The sequence below is a fragment of the Somniosus microcephalus genome, chromosome 19 (genome assembly GCF_052327205.1).
Source record: "Somniosus microcephalus isolate GS21.2 chromosome 19, FLI_Smic_1.0, whole genome shotgun sequence".
NCBI lineage: Eukaryota > Metazoa > Chordata > Chondrichthyes > Squaliformes > Somniosidae > Somniosus > Somniosus microcephalus.
The window spans coordinates 71,942,302-71,966,243 of NC_141005.1; the positions used below are offsets into that span (position 1 = coordinate 71,942,302).

At 51.2% G+C, this 23,942-nt stretch overlaps 1 protein-coding gene across 1 annotated transcript in view; it reads right to left on the minus strand.

Moving 5' to 3' along the window:
- Positions 1-23,375, minus strand: part of sxph (saxiphilin) — a 128,649-nt gene extending 105,274 nt beyond the window's left edge. Inside the window, exons 1-2 of the mRNA XM_085962019.1 lie at positions 23,121-23,375; positions 1,384-1,547 (exon numbers count right to left, since the gene is read on the minus strand). Of these exons, the coding sequence (XP_085818145.1) occupies positions 1,384-1,547; positions 23,121-23,166 (210 nt within the window). The 5' untranslated portion in view covers positions 23,167-23,375. The remainder of the gene's footprint in view (positions 1-1,383; positions 1,548-23,120) is intronic.
- Between the last annotated feature and the right edge of the window lie 567 nt (positions 23,376-23,942).

Below are 23,942 nucleotides of genomic sequence, written 5' to 3' on the forward strand. Positions count from 1 at the left end.
TTCGCTGATGACTGCACAGTGTTCAGCGCCATTCGCAGCTCCACAGATAATGAATCAGTCCATGCCCACATGCAACAAGACCTGGACCACGTTCAGGCTTGGGCTGATAAGTGGCAGGTAACATTCACGCCACACAAGTGCCAGGCAATGACTATCTCCAACAAGCGAGAGTCTAACCACCTCCCCTTGACATTCAATGGCATTACCATCACTGAATCCCCCACTATCAACATCCTGGGGGGTCACCATTAACCAGAAACTTAACTGGACCAGCCACATAAATACTGTGGCAACAAGAGCAGGTCAGAGGCTGGGTATTCCGTGATGAGTGTCTCACCTCCTGACTCCCCAAAGCCTTTCCACCATCTACAAGGCACAAGTAAGCAGTGTGATGGAATACTCCCCACTTGCCTGGATGAGTGCAGCTCCAACAACACTCAAGAAGCTTGACACCATCCAGGACAAAGCAGCCCGCTTAATTGGCACCCCATCCACCACCTTAAACATTCACTTCCTTCACCACCAGCATACCATGGCTGCAGTGTGTACCATCTACAAGATGCACTGCAGCAACTCGCCAAGGCTTCTTCGGCAGCACCTCCCAAACTCGCAACCTCTTCCACGTAGAAGGACAAGGGCAGCAGGCGCACGGGAACACCACCACCTCCAAGTTCTCCTCCAAGTCACACACCATCCTGACTTAGAAGTATATCGGCAATCCTTCATCGTCGCCGGGTCAAAATCCTGGAACTCCCTCCCTAACAGCACTGTGGGAGTACCATCACCACACGGACTACAGCGGTTCAAGAAGGCGGCTCACCACCACCTTCTCAAGGGCAATAAATGCTGGCCTTGCCAGCGATGCCCTGATCCCATAAAAATGAATTAAAAAAAATATTTAAGAAGGAGATAGATAGATTTCTAGACACAAAAGGTATCATGGGGTATGGGGAGCGAGCGGGACTATGGTATTGAGATAGAGGATCAGCCATGATCATATTGAATGGTGGAGCAGGCTCGAAGGGCCGAATGGCCTACTCCTGCTCCTATTTTTCTGTGTTTCTATCCCATGGTGTAATTTGGAGAGGAGCAGGGAGTTCCTCCCAGTGTCCCGGCAAACATTCATTGCATCAAACAACATCACCAAAAGCAGCGTAACCGGACATTCCTCTCATTGCTGTTTGTGGGATCTTGCTGTGAATCATATGGCTGCTGCATTTCCCTAAATAACAGTCACTACCTACAAAAGTCATTTGTTGTATGTGCAGCACTGTAAAACATTTCAGAGAGGTATGATAAGGTGCTTATTTATATAAATACAAGTGTTCATTTTAATAAGGAAACATGCACTGAAGGCCTCATGATTGACCTTTGCTTCCTTACCCGTATCTTCTTGATGCAATCCTTTGTATTATGCGCTTTAATGCAAGACAACTTGGTGAATGAATTCCTTGTTGTGGGAGGTAACGCTGCTTGTAGTGCCTTGGAGAGTTCAGCACATTTTCTCTGCTCTGTATCAGATAAATTGCACCACCTGAATTTCTTTGCTGCAAGTTCAAAACAAGTATTTATATCAGGAAAAGCTTAGGTACCGCTTCTGTTCAAAATAGGGCAATGGATCGGAAGTGGTAACATACAGCTTGGGGACAAAATAGAGGGCGGAGTGTGCCATTGGTTCAAGGGTTGAGGCAGCCTGGCTCCCTTTGCCCAGTTCAAAATTGGACAAGGTTAAAAACACTGTGCACATGCATAAAATGGGTCCCCTCACTCATGTGTCAAATTTGTCCACTCGTGCCTACAATAAATCTGATCCACTTGCACATGCGCACAGTATCTTTTAAATACAGGAATCAAAAACCATTTATTTATTCTCCAGTTTTAGGTTATGAAAATTGCAACCAGATCTTCCAGTTCAGAACTCATTTTTTTTCAGAGTGAGTACTGACACACTGGCCTCAATATTTAGAAGGAGGCGGGAGAGTGCGGGGAAGACCAAAAATGGCCTAAGAACCCAGCAAGGCTGGGGACATGGCGTTCCTGACGATCTTAACAGTCATTAACATCTTGTAGCTTCGCCTCCAACCCAGCAGCCGGCCAAATGGACAGCCTGGCGCCGGGCGAGATGGAACATTAGCAGCAGGAGGCTGCAGCCGGGGACCATTGGGCGATTGGGGGGGAGCGCGGGTGGTAGGCAATCGGGAGAAGGGGGGGAGCTTTGCAATCGGGAGGGAGAGGTTGGCAATCAGATGGGGAGGTCAGCAATTGGGGGGTCGGCAATCGGGGGGGGTGGCAATCAGGAGGAGGGAGGCTGACAATCGGAGGGTGCACTGGAGATCGGGGCTGCGGGAGCGGGAGGGGGGGGCGGTGTGGAGAAGGCTTTCGATCATGGTTGGGGGGGGAGAGGCCTGCGATCGGGAGGGCTGGGGGGAGACTGGTGATTGGGGCTGAGGGGTGGCCGAAGGCTTCCTCGAGGGGCTGGGGGGAGCTGCTCCTCCTGGCCCACAAGGAGTACTGAAACTGGGATTAACCAGCTAAAACCACACCTAAGCCTAGGAGCATAGAGCGATAGTAAGTTTCCTCTTACTTCTCCAGCCAGCACCACCCTACTTTTACAGCATTTGATTTGCAGGGATATCTGGAGCCGGGTGGGGACAATCCCAACCAAGCTGGCTGGTCGATCATCAATGGTGCCCTGGGGTAGTGCAGACATGCCTGCCTCGGGTTTTGGATGACCGAGTACTATGGAGAGCTGAATTGGTTCCGAACTTCCATCACCAGGCGTGTCATCTTGGAGCCACCGCAACCCCAAAGACACTCCGCTACCTTCCCCGCAAGGAGCAGTGTTACTTGTTGGGAGTGTGTTTCAGAGACACCGTAAACCACAGAATTTTGTTCTCCCTGTTACCTAAGTGAGAAACATCACATTAGTACTTCAGGAGGTCATTGTACATATACATTGTCAGATCAATATACAACATGCCTGATGCTTACAGAAAACTACATTGGGGGGTACAGCTCCTGCAGCTTTCCATGCATTGGGAGCGTGTGCTTGAGCATCAGGGAACTGGGGCACGTCTCTTGTTCGGATGGACTGGGGGTTCTGCCTACACTGGATTCGTGGCCAATGTTTGCTAGCGTATTGTCCTAGAGTTTGGGCAATGTGCAGACAGTTATGTTCTCCTACCTTGAGGTTCTGTGACCGTCACTCCGATTTGTCTCATTCATCTGAACCCTGAGCTGCGTCCTTGAAACACAATCCAATGGGTACATTATTCGTAAGGGCCTACCTTACTAGTTGGTGCTCCTGGCATGCAGCTTCTCTCACTAGGAACGTGGGAATTTGGGTGTGGAGGACCATGGATGGAAAATGTCACTGGGCCCAAATTCCCAGTATGCACCCCTGGTGAGCGAGCACCAATCCATAAAATATACCCTACTATGTGAGCAGGTGGAGTTTGTGAGTCAGAGCTGGTGAACATCACCTTAGACAGTAATTGGTGGAAGGCTCCCAGGGTGAACTTATGGTCTGAAATTAAGTGCTTTTGTAGTGTGTGATTTGAATAGGTGATTAATGGCTGCCCTATATACAGGAAACTCTCGTTTAAACGGCACCTAAATATCGGAATTCTCTATTAACCGGCAAAATTCTCACTCCGAAAACAACACCTCAATAACTGGCAAAGTTGCCGAGTCCGAGTCTCCCGCGGTGGCCGGGTTAGTCAGTGGGGGGTAGTTCTCCAAACTGCCACTACTCGGCTTCTTGGCGCTGTCGGAAGTCGGAACACCTCAATACCCCTGTAACAGGAGTCTGACTCTCCCGCGCTGCCGGTGGTCTCTTCTGATCCGCCATTTTACAGGGGTACTGTGTGTCTCCCACGCTGCTGGTCGTCATTGCATTGCATTACCCTCAACTGGCAGTACTGTACTTAATCAAGCATCTTCCACCATCCATTTAACACAACATTCTGTAGGTGAGTACCCAATTACTGTATACTGCACATTTCTTGATTTTTTTATTTTTCTTTGTTAAAAATAGCCTCGGTAGATAACCCTCTCCGTCATCCGGAATTTTTGATCAACCGGCAACACGCCGGTCCCGTCGGTGCCGGATACCAAAGAGTTTCCTGTACATCATAGGCAGTAAAGCTCATATGACTTTGTAAAGATTGAAGCTCAAGTTGTTTATCATCATCTTTATCTGTGTCAGCTGCGACTCAGTGGTAGCACTCTCACCTCTGAGTCAGGAGGTTGTGGGTTCAAGTCCCATTCCGGAGTTGAGCACAAAATCTAGGCTGACACTAGGCAGTGCTGAGGGAGTGTTGCACTGTCGGAGGTGGCGTCTTTTGAATGAGACATTAAACCAAGGCCCCTTCTGCTCTCTCAGGTGGACGTTAAAGATCCCACGGCACTATTTCGGAGAAGAGCAGGGGAGTTCTCCCAGGTGTACATTTATCCCTCAACTAACAGATTATCTGGTCATTATCTGTTAGTAGGACCTTGGCTGTTTGCAAATTGCAACAGTGACTACACTTCAAAAGTATTTCATTGACGGTAAAGCGCTTTGGGACATCCTGAGGTCATGAAAAGCGCTGTCTGAATACAAGTTCTTTCTTCCTATCTTACTGATTGGCCTGCTCCACCGCGTTTAAATGATGGTGGGGATAATGTAAACTGCCTTTGTAAACTTGTCACGCTGTCACACTTAACCTGGATGATCTCTCTCTTTACTGCCAACTCCAGGGACCGTCAGAAGAGGGGTGGTAGCATACCTTGAGGTAGTGGCAACAGGCCCACTCTTTCAAAAGTTGGAGAGAAAGGGCCGAGTAGTGGGCACCCCTCCCTCTCTTCAGGCCCAAGAGATTGATTAATAACATATTAAAAGCCTTCCATACGGCACACCCTTTTTGTGCACGTTAATTTAACTTTATGAGTCATGATTTTTGAGTCACACTTTGTATATTTTTATATAATGTCAACATTTGTGCCAATATTCTCAAGGTTACGTATATGTCAACATCTGGCTGCCATGTTTCTTTAATATGACGTTTTATCGGCCTCCAGACAGTAGGTGGCACTGTTGTGTCTACCTGCCCTGTCTCCCACATCCTCTGCTTCAGCTATCTGCAAAACTCAGGGCTAGACATTAGGATACCATCAAAAAGTGTAAGAAAAACAACTTTTGAAATATTAATATGAATTTAGAATACATTTAAAACACCTCTGCCCCATTTTCACTTCTGGCCATTTTCCACCTTGACAACACTTCTACCACTGCCCTGCTCCCAGCTAAGACCTGCTTCCACTTGACCCCACTCCCACCTTGGTCTCACACCCACTTTGGCCACACTTCCACCTCAGCCCTGCTCACACCCGGGCCCTGCTCACAACCGGATCTGCTCACACCCGGATCTGCTCACACCCGGGCCATGCTCACACCTGGGCCCTGCTCACACCCGGGCCCTGCTCACAACCGGATCTGCTCACACCCGGATCTGCTCACACCCGGGCCTTGCTCACACCTGGGCCCTGCTCACACCCGGGCCCTGCTCACACCGGGCCTTGCTCACACCCGGGCCCTGCTCACACCCGGGCCCTGCTCACAACCAGATCTGCTCACACCCGGATCTGCTCACAACCCAGCCCTGCTCACACCTGGGCCTTGCTCACACCCGGGCCCTGCTCACACCCGGGCCCTGCTCACAACTGGATCTGCTCACACCCGGATCTGCTCACAACCGGATCTGCTCACACCCGGATCTGCTCACAACCCGGCCCTGCTCACACCCGAGCCCTGCTCACACCAGGGCCTTGCTCACACCCAGGCCCTGCTCACACCCGGGCCCTGCTCACACCCGGGCCCTGCTCACACCCGGCCCCTGCTCACACCCGGGCCCTGCTCACACCCGGGCCTTGCTCACACCCGGGCCCTGCTCACACCCGGGCCCTGCTCACACCGGGCATTGCTCACACCCGGGCCCTGCTCGCACCCGGGCCCTGCTCACACCCGGCCCCTGCTCACACCCGGGCCCTGCTCACACCCGGGCCTTGCTGACACCCAGGCCCTGCTCATACCCCGGCCCTGTTCACACCTGGGCCCTGCTCACACACCAGCCCTGCTCACACCCGGGCACTGCTCACACCCGGGCCCTGCTCACACCCCAGCCTTGCTCACTCCCAGGCCCTGCTCACACCCCGGCCCTGTTCACACCCGGCCCTGCTCACACCCCGGCCCTGCTCACACCCGGCCCTGCTCACACCCGGCCCTGCTGACACCCGGGCCCTGCTCACACCCGGGCCCTGCTCACAACCGGATCTGCTCACACCCGGATCTGCTCACAACCCGGCCCTGCTCACACCCGGGCCCTGCTCACACCTGGGCCTTGCTCACACCCGGGCCCTGCTCACACCCGGGCCCTGCTCACACCGGGCCTTGCTCACACCCAGATCGTGCTCACGCCTGTGCCCTGCTCACACCCGGGCCTTGCTCACACCCGGGCCTTGCTCACACCAGCCCTGCTCACACCCCAGCCCTGCTCACACCCGGCCTTGGTCACACCCCGGCCCTGCTCACACCCGGGCCCTGCTCACACCCGGGCCCTGCTCACACCCAGATCTGCTCACACCCGGATCTGCTCACAACCCGGCCCTGCTCACACCCGGGCCCTGCTCACACCCGAGCCCTGTTCACACCCGGGCCCTGCTCCCACCCCGGCCCTGCTCACACCCGGGCCCTGCTCACACCCGGGCCTTGCTCACACCTGGGCCCTGCTCACACCCGGGCCCTGCTCACACCGGGCCTTGCTCACACCCGGATCGTGCTCATGCCTGTGCCCTGCTCACACCCGGGCCTTGCTCACACCCGGGCCTTGCTCACACCAGCCCTGCTCACACCCCAGCCCTGCTCACACCCGGCCTTGGTCGCACCCCGGCCCTGCTCACACCCGGGCCCTGCTCACACCCGGGCCCTGCTCACACCCCCGGCCCTGCTCACACCCGGCCCTGCTCACACCCGGGCCCTGCTCCCACCTGGGCCCTGCTCCCATCCCTGCCCTGCTCACACCCCGGCCCTGCTCACACCCGGCCCTGCTCACATCCCCGGCCCTGCTCACACCCAGCCCTGCTCACACCCGGGCCTTGCTCACACCCGGGCCCTGCTCACACCCCGGCCCTGCTCACACCCGGCCCTGCTCACACCCGGGCCTTGCTCACACCCGGGCCCTGCTCACACCCGGGCCCTGCTCACACCCGGGCCCTGCTCACACGGGGCCCTGCTCACACCCGGGCCCTGCTCACACCCAGATCTGCTCACACCCGGATCTGCTCACAACCCGGCCCTGCTCACACCCGGGCCCTGCTCACACCCGAGCCCTGTTCACACCCGGGCCCTGCTCCCACCCCGGCCCTGCTCACACCCGGGCCCTGCTCACACCCGGGCCTTGCTCACACCTGGGCCCTGCTCACACCCGGGCCCTGCTCACACCGGGCCTTGCTCACACCCCGGCCCTGCTCACACCCGGGCCCTGCTCACACCCCAAAACTGCTCACACCCCGACACTGCTCACACCCCGACCCTGCTCACACCCGGGCTCTGCTCACACCCCCGGCCCTGCTCACACCCGGGCCTTGCTCATACCCGGGCCCTGCTCACACCCCGGCCCTGCTCACACCCGGGCCCTGCTCACACCCGGGCCCTGCTCACACCCGGGCCCTGCTCACACACCAGCCCTGCTGACACCCGACCCTGCTCACACCCGGCCCTGCTCACTCCCCGGCCCTGTTCACACCCGGCCCTGCTCACACCCGGGCCCTGCTCAGACCCGGGCCTTGCTGATACCCAGACCGTGCTCACACCCGGGCCCTGCTCACACCCAGCCCTGCTCACACCCAGCCCTGCTCACACCCCCGGCCCTGCTCACACCCAGCCCTGCTCACACCCAGGCCTTGCTCACAGCCGGGCCCTGCTTACACCCCGGCCCTGCTCACACCCGGGCCTTGCTCACACCCGGGCGCTGCTCACACCAGGGCCCTGCTCACACCCGGGCCTTGCTCACACACCAGCCCTGCTCACACCCGACCCTGCTCACACCCCGGCCCTGCTCACACCCGGGCCCTGCTCACACCCCCAGCCCTGCTCACACCCCCGGCCCTGCTCACACCTGGCCCTGCTCACACCCGGGCCTTGCTCACACCCGGGCCCTGCTCACACCCCGGCCCTGCTCACACCCGGGCCTTGCTCACACCCGGGCCCTGCTCACACCCGGGCCCTGCTCACACCCGGGCCCTGCTCACACCTGGGCCTTGCTCACACCCAGGCCCTGCTCACACCCCGGCCCTGCTCACACCTGGGCCCTGCTCACACACCAGCCCTGCTCACACCCGGGCACTGCTCACACCCAGGCCCTGCTCACACCCCAGCCTTGCTCACTCCCAGGCCCTGCTCAAACCCCGGCCCTGTTCACATCCGGCACTGCTCGCACCCGGCCCTGCTCACACCCCGGCCCTGCTCACACCCGGCCCTGCTCACACCCGGCCCTGCTCACACCCGGGCCCTGCTCACACCCCAGCCCTGCTCACACCCGGCCCTGCTCACACCCCGGCCCTGCTCACACCCGGGCCCTGCTCACACCCGGGCCTTGCTCACACCCGGGCCCTGCTCACACCCCGGCCTTGCTCACACCCGGGCCCTGCTCACACCCAGGCCCTGCTCACACCCGGGCCCTTCTCACACACCAGCCCTGCTCACACCCGGGCCCTGCTCACACACCAGCCCTGCTCACACCCGGGCCCTGCTCACACCCCCGGCCTTGCTCACACCCCGGCCCTGCTCACACCCGGGCCCTGCTCACACCCGGCCCTGCTCACACCCAGGCCCTGCTCACACCCGGACCCTGCTCACACCCGGGCCCTGCTCACACCCAGGCCCTGCTCACACCCCCGGCCCTGCTCACCCCCGGCCCTGCTCACACCCCCGGCCCTGCTCACACCCCCGGCCCTGCTCACACCCCCGGCCCTGCTCACGCCCCCAGCCCTGCTCCCACCCCGGCCCTGCTCCCATCCCGGCCCATCTCCCACCTCAGCTCTGTTCCCTCCTCAGCCCCATTCCCTCCTCAGCGCTGCTCCCTCCTAAGCCCTATTTTCTCCATGCTCAGCTCACTTCTCCCCTTCTTCAACCTCTGCCTTGCTCCTACCTTGATCCTACTCCCACCTTATTCCTGCTTTTCCCAGCTTTGACTCCCCAATGCCCCATTCCCCCTAAACATAGGGGTCAATTTTCTGGCCGCCGTCGGGCGGCTTTCCAGGCGGCCGGGGGCCGAAAATCGGCAATAAAGCGGGTCGGGAGCCCCCCCCGCCTGATTCCCCGCCCCGTCCGACTTTCGGACCGCCGTTTCTACGCGACCCGCCTCAGTCCCGGCTGCCGCTGGCAGGACTGGTCGTCGGAGCAGTAATGAGCAATTATCTCCTTGTTGAGGTAGATTTTCCGTGGCCGATGCGACTTTGGGGCTTTCCCCACATCAAACACGCCTGCGGGGAACCCGGCTGATGAGAGCTGGCGTGAAAACAGCTGGCTTGCTTGCCGTCAGCTGCAGGTCAATGAGGGCTGAAGAGATTTAAAGAGGCAGCATTTGCAGGCTGCAGGACCTTGTTGATGAAGGCTTGGGGGAACTTTTTGAAGGCTTAGGAACAGCTGTAGAAAGTTGGAGTCTCACACACTTCTCCAGTGTGAGCTCCTGGGAAGCCCCTCTCACCACCCTAACTCAGCGCCCCCTCAACGGAGGCATCTGCCAGAAGCATGGGTGGCCTTTGGTACCTTCCCTTCCTGGCATTAGAGGATCTCCAACAGCAGAGGCGGCAGCAGCAGAACCAGGAACAGCAGGATGAGCACCAGGAGCACCAGGCTGCTGCTCACTCACCTGAAGCTGCACAGGCCAGAAGGGGCCAGCGCTTGGAAGTGGCTTGAGAGCACCTTGATGCGCTTTAGGGGACCAGTGGGACCCGTTTCTGCACTGCAGTCCTACTCAGAAGGACTTCCATGAAGATCTGGTTTCTCTGTTCAACAGATGGCCAACGCTCCTCAAGAGATGTCATTCTCTTATGAGCACTCACCATGTTTTCCGTACCCTGGCGAGTTATCTCCTCCATGGAGGTTGCCAACCTTTCCATGGTGATGCATTCATGCACCAATGGCTCCATAAAGGCTCTGCTCATGGTCGCTATGGACTCCTCCATTCGCTCCACACTCGCAGCGACCCTGGAGACAAAACCTGCCCGAGACTCCTGCATCTGTGCATGGAGATCCATCACCTCTTCTCTTGCGGATGGACCCAGAGGCAGAGGGTCGACATGCAGCGCAGCTGAGCTGAGCTGGCAGAGTCCTGCGCCCTCCGACGAGGACTCTCCACTGCTGTCCCTGTCTCCAGAATCTGCTGAGGCTCACTTGTGAGCTGTGAAACACCAGGTGACAACACTAGTCTATGTCCCGAAGGTCCCCCCAAGGTGTGAGTGTCTGCACTGGTGCTGGGTGCGCTTACTTCTGCTGACGCTGCGCCCTCAGAGGTTGGAGCTTCCTCTGAGGAGTCTGGCTGCACAGCCTCTTCCTCCTCCACAGTGAGGACGGGGGCTCTGGATGGTACTGTGGGGGAGTTAAGGAAGGAGTTAGAGATGTAATGCCAAGGTTCTTCTGGTGACTCCCAGCGAGTTGGCATCTGCTGACACCTGCATCCATGCAGCATTGGTCTCAGTGGGAGGCCTCTTGCTCCCTGACCTAGGGAAGAGGACCTCCCTGTGGGCCCTAACCCCATCCAATAATGCCTGCAGTGAAGCCTCATCGAATTTGAAGGCAGCTGGGCCTCTGCCGCTGGCAGCAGCTGGTGCAGGCTCCTCTGCCATTGTGCAAGAGTGGTTGAGAAGCCTGCAGAGGTGGAGAAGCTTGCTGGACACTTTGAAAGCACCACGAATTATGACATCATACTGTGGGGATTTCTGACTCGAATTGGACAATTAGCAAGGCTTCCCACATGCTGGGAATTAAGTGGCCACTTGAGGGAAAATGGCGTGGAACTGGCTGACACTTTTTTATGTGTGTCAGAAACCCCACATTCGGGGAAACCCAACCATTTCCCACACAAGCCAAAAATCAGGGCCATAGTGTTTACTGAGCCTCATCTTTTCTGCTGACAAGCCCTCTTCTCCTGGCTCTGGTTCTGGTCCCACTCCCATTAGAAGCAAATCCTGCAACCTCCGGTTCCACCCTGCTCCCAGCTTTGCCTCACTTTTCCTTGCTTCAACTCCCTACATTGCTCTGCTTCTGGCCCTGCTCTCCTTAAATGTAGGCCTCTCAAACTCCATGCCTGCCATGCCAGCCTCTGAGAGGTAATATGGACAACATTACAGGAAAGAGAAAGGCCTCACTGGTGCAGCAGGGATACTCTAAGGCACTATTTTGGGGACTGTGTAGAGGGATGGAACTAATAATTTTCGTAACCAACAGCAGAAACAACACAAAATTTCAACAAATTTCACCATTTGAGTCCCGGGCTTCACTCCTCCACAAGGCTACTAGACCCTGCCCTCAATACTGCCAGGACACCCCACCTCCCCCCTCCCCAGGCTCCTAGTCCTCAGGAATCCTCTACCAGGACTTTGTCCCCCACGTTCCAGATTCTGGGACCTCCTTTCATTGCCCTCAAACCCTTAGACCACACATGCAGTGCTCCCAGACCGCTGTATTATCTCATATGCCCCTACACACTGCGACCATGCTTCCTGATCCCATAACTCACCCCAATGCTTTCCGACCCTGGGACCTGTCTCCCCGATGCTCTCAGATCTCAGAACCACACTCCCAGGGATCCCAAAAGTCTTTGGGGGAAAGATTCAGTTACTTTGCGCCTCCCGTTAGCGCCCTAATGGGGCGCAGAGCAACTCGCGCCCGGGCGCGGCGATGTTTGCGCCGCTCGCGAAATTGACCAGTTATTTTGCGGCGGCGCTAAACACTACCGCCACGATCTCCTGCACCCGCAAATCGTGACATAAGTCGAGCGTGCAACGCCCCGGTAGTGCCCCAGACCGGATATTAAGTGGCGCCCCCTGCCTTTCCACCTGCCGCTAGCAACGACAGGTTGAGGGGAACGTTTTGCAGTCAGGGAGGGACTGGGGGAGCGCTATTTAAAGGTGACCGCTTCCTGCCTTCTTTTGTCGGTGACATTTTTGCACCACGTATTCTGAGAGAGAGAGAGAGACTTCTGGAGAGATTCAACGCTGTGTGAAGGAGTTTTGGGTACTGAGCAGCACTTTGCAGGTTCATTTTGATTTGATCTTCCTTGCATCGATTTAGAAGAGACTATGGGGGCTGCACTCTGAGCTCTTTCCCTGGGCCTCTCCATTGTTCTTTGCAGCAGATTTGATGTACAGGTCTCTCCAGGCTGAGATTCAAGGCTGCAATGAGCAGGGTGTGGATGGAGAGCAAGATCGACCCTCCCCTTTAAGAACTGGCCAGTGCCATTGTGTCTGTGTTCCATTGCTGACTGACATCACATGAGCTTTGCCAGCGCTCTGAGGTAGCACCTTAAGAGAGGTGTGTAGCGCCTGATTTAGCGCTCCAATCACCTCCAGGGGCAATAAAAGCCAAGTTTGCAGTTGGAGGCGATAACTTGCGCCAGGCGCTAAACTTTGCGCCCGGCCAATAATTGCACCCCAAACAGGGCGATATGGAATTTCTCCCCCTTTGAGTCTCACAATCTTTTCAAGATCGCTCCAACCATTCCAGACTAACCGAACGTTCACCTTTTCTGAGATTCCCCCTGACTGCTTCCTTTCCCCAAGATGCCCCTACCCCCTTACCCTCTTCATGCCATTGAAACACCCATCTTCTCGGTGTCCAGGATTCCCCTCCCCATATCCCTGACATTTTCTTCCTCCTCCTTAAAACGTTGTCAATCAACTTGGATGTTGTGACAACCCTACCGCACAACCTCAGTGTGATGTTAGATTCAAAGTATCAGAGTATAGGGGCAAACTTCAAACAGTCGCAGTGCAGTACAGTGCATGATCTCAAATACACTCGAGGAAAAGGTGGGTAAAGCATTCCGTAGTTTTTAGAACAATTCTCTTTTCTTTTAACAATAGCAGGATAATTGTTTCCAGAGCATATAATCTATATTTATCACTGTACCTAGACTCAGGTAGATAGATGAATGATCATCAGAGAATGGGCATATAGGGGAAGCAACATATTTTGCTTAAAAATCAGTCTCCATTGTTATTTCCTACATTACAACAGTGACTACACTTGAAAAAGTACTTCATTGGCTGTAAAGCGCTTTGGGATGTCCGGTGGTTGTGAAAGGCGCTATAGAAAGGCAAGTCTTTCTTATTACAGGTAGGCTATTCTTTATCCGAAAACCTTGGGACCAGCCATGTTTCGGATTTCGGAAATTTTCGGATTTCAGAAGGTATTACGGGGCAGCACCCCGTAAGCCACCACATTAATATTTCTGCAGCGAACCTTATGAATATTCACACTGAGTGGGATAAATAAAGACTATAAATAGTATTACAGGGATAAATACTCTAGTACAGTTTATTTGTAAGGAAAACATTCAGTAAAACTTCAAACATATACAGGTACAAACTAAGCTAAATACCTGTACATATACGTGCAGTAAAGGTACATTACATCTGGCTTGAGGATCTTGGAGAAGAGGGTACATCAGTGTTGTCATCGTCGTCATCAGGTTGGAGTCGGACATCTGAAGATGGGCCAGGAACAGGATTCTCAAGTAATGAAGCAGCACTACGACAGACGGCCTTTTTAAAGATTTCTTCCAGTGTCATCTGTCTCATTAACATTGGTTTCTGTCTAAGCAGTCTCTCTTTAATTGAGTAAACTTGCATAATCTCTTGCTCACTGATAAATGCACGTTGTTCAAGGCCAGCAATTAACTGATCACACATTGTCACCATATCGTCTATGGGGATTTTTTCACCTGTGTTCACAATGTCATCATCATCATCATCAGTACTATCCTCATGCTTGTCTTTATTTAACACCATTTCAGCAATTTCCCCATCACTCGACGAATGCACAACAGGTGCATCATTGTCAATGTTCAGCACTTCTTCGATGTCAGCTTCCTCTAACTTATTTACACTTTCGGATGATAAACCTTTGACGTAAGTAAGGAGGTTTGATATCATCATCTTCTCCTGACTGACAGGAAATCCTTCAAAATCTTCATCTGCAGGTCCATCTTCATCAAACATCGTTGAAGGCCAAAGTCTGTGCCAAGCATTTATTAATGTTGGTTTATCAACATCGTTCCAAGCATTAGCAACTGCGTAAATGGTATCCTTAACATTGAACTCTTTCAGGAAGCTTTGGAGTCCTATGCCTCAGTTGATTGCATCAAGCATACAGTTCAAAAAAACGTCTTTATACTTGCTCTTCATGGAGCGTAAAATTCCTTGGTCACAAGCCTGTATTAAAGATGTCACATTAGGGGGAAAGTTAATGCCGAAAGCATAACTTTTCACAAGAAGTTCAGGAGGGGGATGTGCGGAGCAGTTGTCCAGGAACAATAACATTTTGCAGTTTTCTTCCAGTCCAGCTTGCCTGCAATGAGCTCGTGTCGCTGGTACGAAGTGGTTATTGAACCAGTGAGAAAATAGTCCTCTGGTTACCCATGCTTTCTTGCTCGCATAATAATGCACAGGTAAATTGCATACACCTTTCAAACATCTCGGATGTTGGCTTTTTTCAATCACTACCAACTTTAACTTGTGTGTGCCTGCAGCATTGGCACACCCAAGAACAGCCAACCTGTCCTCAGCGTCCTTAAAACCTGCTGGTGCACTCTCATCAGCCGTTGTTAATGTTTTTCTAGGAACGTAGCGCCAGAACAGAGCTGTTTCATCAGCATTGTAAATTTGTTCAGGACCGAGGTTTTCATCAGATATTATTTTGGCAAATTCGTCTATGTAATTTTCAGCTGCTTCATGATCAGCAGAAGCTTTTTCACCACAGATTTTCAGATATTTTATACCATGACACTTCTTAAATTTATGCAGCCAACCTTCTGAATATTCACACTCAACTTCAATGTTCAGTTCTTCATGGTATATTCTAGCTTGTTTCATGACCATCAAACCAGTCAGTGGCACACGTTCACCTCTGCGTTGTCGAATCCACTCAATCAGCACACGGTCAAGATCTTCATTTTTTGCCCTATGCAATGTTTTCCTACTTTTCATTAGTTTATGGTCATCACTGTCAGTGTAAAACTTCAACAACTTGTCTTTCTGTTTCTTTAAGTCATATATGGTGGTAGTTCCTGTTAAGTCTGTGTGTTATAGTGATAATTACTACACAGACTACAAGAGTAAATTCAACAGGTCTTTACTGGTTGGAGGTAGGGACTATACTGAATACAATATTACTACACAGTGCTTATATACCGGTGTGGTCACCACCGGTATTACGGATACAGCAGCCAGAGAAAGTAGTACATCTCTTAAGGTGGAACAGGCTTAAGTTCTCTTAAGGTGGAACAGGTTACATACACCACAATCCTCCCTTTTTAGCTTAACAGTCATATCCCCATTTAACATAACATAATAACATATATACATATATAACTTCAGGTATAACAGTTCAAAGGTTCAGTCTCTCAGGAGGCTTTCTGATGCGGCTTGGATAACGCCTCTCAGTAGTCTCTGATTCTTGTTGTTGAGGTGCCTCCTCTATTTGGTTTCCAATGTATTGGGTCTCATCATCATCAAGTACACTCCCTGCCGAGGTAGATGCTTCAGGTTCATTAACGTCTTCCACAGTTGTCTCTGTCACAACCATGGGTTCGACCCTTGCTCTCGACTCTACCAGTTGATCCGCATGACGCCTTATCACATTATGACCAATATCTACTGTGTACATCAGAGGTCCTTGTCTGGCCCGAATTGTTCCGGACTGCCATTTTTCGTTTCCATAGCCCCTTGCCAACACTGGTTGTCCTACGTCGAAAGTTCGAGTGGTCTTGTTGTTAATATGCCGAAACTGTTTGTTTTCCACTTCCCTCCGCACATTTGGTTTTAACAAGTCCAACTTGGACCGCAACCTCCTGTTATAAAACATCATGGCAGGACTTTGGTTAGTCACTGCATGATCGGCGTTTCGATATGACATCAGGAACTTGTCGACCTTGTGTTGCAGCGGAATCTGATCATCGTTCATGGCCTTAATTGCCTTTTTGAATGTCTGGACAAATCTTTCAGCCAACCCGTTTGTCGCCGGATGATATGGGGCAGAGGTATAATGTTTTACTCCATTCTTCTTTAAGAATTGTCGGAATTCTTCCGATACAAACTGTGGTCCGTTGTCCGAACAGATCTGTTCTGGCAATCCGTTCCTTGCGAATATTGTTCTTAACACCGCAATTGTCTTTTCTGAAGTAGTGGTATTCATCTTGATGACTTCTGGCCATTTGGAATGTGCGTCCACTGCGATTAGGAACATGGAGTCCATGAATGGACCAGCAAAGTCAATGTGTACGCGTTGCCATGGGGCTGAAGGCCATTCCCATGGGTGTAGCGGTGCTATCGGAGGTGCATTTTGCACTTTTTGGCACCCAGCGCAGCTTTTCGTTAATTCCTCAATCTGTTGGTCAATACCCGGCCACCATACATAAGCCCTAGCAAGACTTTTCATTTTAACTCCCCCCAGATGACCTTCATGCAGTTCGTTTAAAACTCTTTCCCTTACCTTGGGAGGAATAATCACTCTTGTCCCGTACATCAAGGTACCATGGCAGACGGACAGCTGGTCTCGCCTTGCCGAAAATGCCGGTAACAGAGGATCACCCCGTGTTGGCCATCCTTTCACTGTCACCTCGTAGACTCTGGACAGTGTCGGGTCGTTCCTGGTTTCTCTTTTAATACTTGCATTGGTGACTGGTAAACACTCGATGATAGTCGAATGAAATAACTCAACAGGGTCAACTTTCGTCGTGTCTTCTTCTTCAGGTAGTGGCAGGCGCGACAGCCCATCAGCATTGCCATGCTGTTTCGTACCTAGGGGCACATCAATATTTGATATTGATGTGCCCCTAGGAAAAGAGACCATCTCTGGAGACGCTGCGCTGTCATCACCGAAACACCCTTCTTAGGGTTAAAAATGGATACCAACGGTTGATGGCCTGTCAGAAGTGTGAATTTTTGGCCCTGCAGGTAATGATTAAACTTCTTCACTCCCCATACAAGGCTAAGAGCCTCCCTATCGATCTGTGCATAGTTGCGCTCAGCGGAGGTCAATGATCTGGATGCAAACGCGACTGGCCTTTCCGTGCCATTTGGCAACTTGTGTGAGAGTACTGCCCCAATACCATATGGAGAAGCATCACAAGCCAACCGAATAGGCAGTGTCGGGTTGAAGTGAGCCAACACTTCCTCTGAGGTGATCAATTCTTTGCTTTTGCGAAATGCCTTCTTACAGTATTTGCCCCATTCCCATGGTACCCCTTTCTGTAAAAGAGCGTTTAACAGGTGCAGTACCATGGATAGATTTGGCAGAAATTTATGGTAATAATTAATTAATCCTAGAAACGACCTCAACTGAGAGACATTCTCCGGAGCGGGAGCCTTTACAACTGCCTCAATCTTGTCAGGAGACTTATGAAGCCCCTCCTGGTCAATGACATGGCCACAGTACGAGATCCGCTTCTGGAAGAACTCACATTTCTGCCGATTTACTCTAAGTCCATACTCTTTCAGTCTGTTGAGCACCAGTTCCAAGTTTGCGAGATGTTGTTCATCACCATCACCTGTGATCAGAATATCGTCCAGGTAACATTGTGTGCCTGGAATTCCCTGTAATACCTGCTCCATGGCCCTCTGCCAAATTGCTGGAGCCGATGCCACTCCAAAAACCAGCCTATTGTACCGGTACAACCCTCGATGCGTGTTGATCGTGAGGTATTGGCGTGACTCTTCCTCAACCTCCATCTGCAAGTACGCCTGCGCCAGGTCTATCTTGGTGAAGTGTTTCCCGCCAGACAATGAAGCGAAAATATCCTCAATCCGTGGAAGCGGATACTGCACCGTGTGAAGCACCGGATTAACGGTGATTTTGAAATCTCCACAGATGCGAACCTTCCCTGGATCTCCTGGCTTGTTGCTCGCAGGACGTTTCATAATGGGAACAATGGGCGTAGCCCACTCACTCCAATCTACCTTAGACAGTACACCTGAACGTTCTAGTGCTTCCAGTTCCGCTTCAACAGTAGGTCGTATTGCATAGGGTACCGGTCTGGCTTTAAAAAATTTTGGTTGTGCATGTTCATCAATCTTGATGTTTGCCGTAATTCCTCTCAGTGTTCCCAGTCCCTGCTGGAACACCTCTTTAGCATCATCCAATATTCTGGACAATCGTTTAGGTTTGACATCTGTTTCCCCGGAATCTACCGTTAGTGCCTTCAAGGAGTGCCAGTCCATATTCATTTTCCTAATCCACTCCCGTCCTAGTAGTGGTGGACCTCCTTCAGGTAGCACATATAAGTCCATTACTTGGCTTTCTTCGCCCTTGTGGACCACTTCTACCTCTATTTTTCCGATGGGGTACATTCTTTGCCCCGTGTATGTTTTCAATATAATCTCCGTATCCTGTAGGGGAATATGTTGGAATAACCTTCTGTAATCTTTCTTATTCATGACCGTCAATGCCGATCCAGCGTCCAATTCCATTTTTACTTAGACTCCTGCTATCTGAAGAGTGACCCAAATTGTCTGGAGATCTGCATCCTTACCAACGTTGTGTGCTCTTAAGCTATCCAGTTCATTACTGCTAGCGTCTGAATCTGACTTCTGTTCGGTCAAACTGTTCTTTGTCACCTTGTGTACCTTTGCGTATTTTCCTTGCGGTGACTTTTTGTTGCTGGTCTTCTTTCCTGACCGGCATACTTTAGCTATGTGGCCAAGCCTGCCACACGTTCTGCATTCTTGGTTTTTAAACCAACACTGGTTCTGATCGTGCGTTGTCTTTCCACAACGATAACATTTGACAGAACTCAAACCCAATTTGTTTGTACCGAGTTCCGGTGACCGTAGCTGCATTACTGCCGTGCCTCTCGCTGCGGCTTCGTGTGCTGCTGCCATAGTGACCGCCTTCTCAAGCGTCAGCTCATTCTCCTCGAGCAGTCGCTTTTGTGTATCCTGTTTAAATAAACCACACACAAATTTATCTCGTAGTGCCTCTGTCAGTCCCGTTCCAAACTGACAATATTTTGCTAGCTTACGTAATTCCATCAAATATTCAGCATTGCTTTCATTCTGCAGCTGCCTTCTGTCGTAAAATTTAAATCGTTCCGCTAGCATCAGCGGCGTGGGGTTTAGATGATTTTTCAGGACAGTAACAATCTCCTCGAACGTCTTATCCGCCGGTTCATCTGGTGATACAAGGTGTTTCAATTGCCCGTATGTCTTCGCACCCATTAAATTTAATAATGTTAGTGCTTTATCTGCATCAGGAATTTTATTTGCCTTACAATAATTTTGTATGCGTTCTACATACATGGCCCAATCTTCGATGTCACTATCAAATGTATTAATGTTCCCATGTTTCGGCATCGTTGCAATTTATTGTATTTTTATGTTATCCAAGATGGCGGCTTCCCGCTCTTGTCGTCGTCCTCCGCCCACAAAATGGCGGTTTTCCCGCACTTGGCGGTCTTCAACCGTCCCCCGACGCTGTCTCCGCTTCACCGCGGCTCTCGCGCCTTCAGTTTCCCCAGACGCTGCGCCTTTTAGCCCGAATGCGGCCCTTATCTCCGGTCGCGATCGATGTCCCCGTGCTGCGCCTCTCGCTCGAAAGCGGCCCGGCCCTTATCTCCGGTCGCGATTGATCTCACCGCCCTTATTCCTCCATCTTCCCAGCCCCGTCTGTACAGCCAACGCGGTTGACTTTCTGTCGCGTCGCTGCCCGGCTTACCCACCACCGAGGTAGAAAGAAGAAGCTGACAGTCGCTGATGGAGGCTTTGAGGTCAGGATGTCTTCTGCACTCCGGTTTCTCGATGCCTGCCGCTCGACGTGTCTTCCAGTAGGGTGATGAGGGTGGAAACCTCTCTTCGACGTCCTGTCTGTGGACGAAGCCGCCGTGGAAATAACTGCCGCAGGGTAAGAATCGGACTCGTCGCCACTGTTAAGTCTGTGTGTTATAGTGATAATTACTACACAGACTACAAGAGTAAATTCAACAGGTCTTTACTGGTTGGAGGTAGGGACTATACTGAATACAATATTACTACACAGTGCTTATATACCGGTGTGGTCACCACCGGTATTACGTATACAGCAGCCAGAGAAAGTAGTACATCTCTTAAGGTGGAACAGGCTTAAGTTCTCTTAAGGTGGAACAGGTTACATACACCACAGTTCCCACACCATATTCTTCAGTAAGACGTCGCACAGACACACCACGATCAAGCTTCTGCAATAACTCCACTTTCTGCGATATCGATAATGAGAAATCCTTCTCACGGTTACCCATAGGGGTATCTGCAGCTCTTTTTAACATTTTCACAAATCACAAAAAACCAACAAATATCAAAGCGAGCAGCAGGCGCACGTGTGACAGCGCTGAGACACAACTGACGCCTCACACCTGCGTGGGTCAAGCATCGGCCACGTCGGGTCATGCTTTGCGCCACTCGGGTCATGTCGTGCGCACGATTTACGCTCCACGAAAAAACTTTCGGTTTTCAGAGGTTTTCGGTTTTCGGAAGTGCGGATAAAGGATAGTCTACCTGTACTACACAATTAAATAGCACCAGTCTGCAGTGAAGTGAATGGAAGGAATTTTGACTTTTAAAAGAACACACTTAACAGTTAAACTCCTGAATGAAGCGGGCTACATTATGTTCTGTGCTAATAAGAAAAATGTCACTGTGCATTGTGTGTGCTACTGGAAAAACGCTCAGTTAAATAAGATTTAGGTTCCCCCACATTCGCCTATAGCATTTGGGAATAATTTAAATGTTCACAACACACAGATCGCTGCTGATGCTTTAATACCCTGGACATAGTTTCTTTTTATTATACTTTTTTTCCATGTGTTTTCTTAGGGGTAATCTCCTTTTGACCCACCCCCCCCCCTCCTTTATTTTGTATTTTTCCTCCCTTTATTCTTTCTCTTCCTGGAATGATAGCACAGTCAGAAGATCAAGCTCATAGCCTGCCACAAGTGTCCCCCTCCCTAACTATCTAGATGGTGCAGGCTGCCCAGGTGTGACTCTCTCCCTTTGAGTTTTACTTTGTCACCATCTCCACTCAACGCTTCTCCGCTTTACAGGGCTCGGAGGAGGATCTGATCCGGTCGGGGTGCACCTGTCCCTGCCCCATTGCACTCAAAGGCATTCAAAATTGTGAGAGGCTTTGATAGAGTAGATGGGAAAACTATTCCCACTGGCAGGAGAGTCAGTAACCATTGGACATAGATTTAAGGTTATTGGCAAAAAACTCAGAGGGGGAAATGAGAATTTTTTTTGATGCAGCGAGTTGTTAAGATCTGGAATGCACTGCCTGAAAGGGCGGTGGAAGCAGATTCAATTGTAACTTTCAAAAGGGAATTGGATATATACTTGAAAAGGAAAAATTTGCAGGGCTATGGGGAAAGAGCAGGGAAGTGGGATTAATTGGATAGCTCTTTCAAAGAACCAGCACAGACACAGTGGGCCGAATAGTCTCTCTCTGTGCTGTAAGATTCTATGATAACGCCACTGCACCATCTAAGGAAACGTCAGCCCAGGAACGGCCCAGAGAGGGGCTTGAAGCTCTGTCTATCCCTGCTCCGTAGAACCTAGTATGTTAATCCTCAACTCCACTGCGCCATTCCAGCAACTGTCCCTTTAAGGCAGTGAAAGAAAGACTTGCATTTAAAAGCACCTTTCACAACGTCAGGACGTCCCAAAGTACTTTCAGCCAATGAAATACTTTGAAGTGTAGTCACTGTTGTAAAGTGCATTACCCGTACCTTACACGGTGACGTGCATTACCAATACATTACACGGTGAAGTGCATTACCAGTACATTACACGGTGACGTGCATTACCTGTACCTTACACGGTGACGTGCATTACCTGTACCTTACACGGTGACGTGCATTACCAATACATTACACGGTGACGTGCATTACCTGTACCTTACACGGTGACGTGCATTACCAATACATTACACGGTGACGTGCATTACCAATACATTACACGGTGAAGTGCATTACCTGTACCTTACACGGTGACGTGCATTACCAGTACATTACACGGTGACGTGCATTACCCGTACCTTACACGGTGACGTACATTACCAGTACATTACACGGTGAAGTGTATTACCCGTACATTACATGGTGACGTGTATTACCAGTACATTACATGGTGACGTGTATTACCAGTACATTACACGGTGACGTGCATTACCAGTACATTACACGGTGACGTACATTACCAGTACCTTACACGGTGAAGTGTATTACCAGTACATTACACGGTGACGTACATTACCAGTACATTTCACGGTGACGTACATTACCAGTATATTACACGGTGACGTACATTACCAGTACATTTCACGGTGAAGTGTATTACCAGTACATTACACGGTGACGTACATTACCAGTACATTTCACGGTGACGTACATTACCAGTATATTACACGGTGACGTACATTACCAGTATATTACACGGTGACGTACATTACCAGTATATTACACGGTGACGTACATTACCAGTACATTACACGGTGAAGTGTATTACCAGTACATTACACGGTGACGTACATTACCAGTACATTACACGGTGACGTACATTACCAGTACATTTCACGGTGACGTACATTACCAGTACATTACACGGTGACGTACATTACCAGTACATTTCACGGTGACGTACATTACCAGTATATTACACGGTGACGTACATTACCGGTACATTACACGGTGATGTACGTTACCGGTACATTACACGGTGATGTACATTACCGGTACATTACACGGTGAAGTGTATTGCCCGTACATTACATTGAAGTATATTACCAATACTGGCTAGCATGTTCCACATGTCCGAGTTCAAGGGAGCAAACTTACCCAAAGCAATTGCAATGAAAGAGATTAAAACGATTGCTCCTTTCATGGTAGGACATGCAATGTTTCTCTCCACTTCTCACGACCAATCTCCACGCTCCTGCCACAGATTCCAGCAAACGCAAAGTGCAGCGCGGGTAGAACTCAGATAGAGAACAGCGCGCATTCCCACCAGGACGCAACCAGCATTCCAGACGGTACCTGGCAACGACTGGGTCTAATGCAAGTTTAGGGGTGGAACGCAGTGCCCGAGCCTTCACTGAAAAATGACATTCGGAAGCTGCCGGTTATTGGATTTGAAATTACAAATCTTCACATGGAAATCATTATCTTCCTTTTCCTTTATTACAACCAGACTGTGGTCAGAGGTTGAAAGGGATAGAATCTGGCAATCTTGTATTCACTTGTCAAAATCTCACAACAGTTCTGGTTGGCTGCCTTTTAACTGTTTCAGTGCTATGGTGTCCAATTTCAGCAGAAAAAAACACTATTCAAAGAAAGTTCACAGCTATGCCCCCCAAACCACCAAACCCCACCCCTTCAAAGTTGGTAACGGCAATACTTGGGGGTCAAACAGTTAGAAGGTTCCAGGTTCACAGATTTCTGGTTTTAAAAAGGGAACGGCAGCACAGTGGTTATGTTACTGGACGAGTAATCCAGAGGCCCGGACTAATGATCCGGACACATCAAACCCCACCACGGGGAATTTAAATTCAGTTAATAAATAAATCTGGAATAAAAAGCTAGTATTAGTAATGGTGACCATGTAACTACCGGATTGTCATAAAAACACATCTGGTTCACTAATGTCCTTTAGGGAAGGAA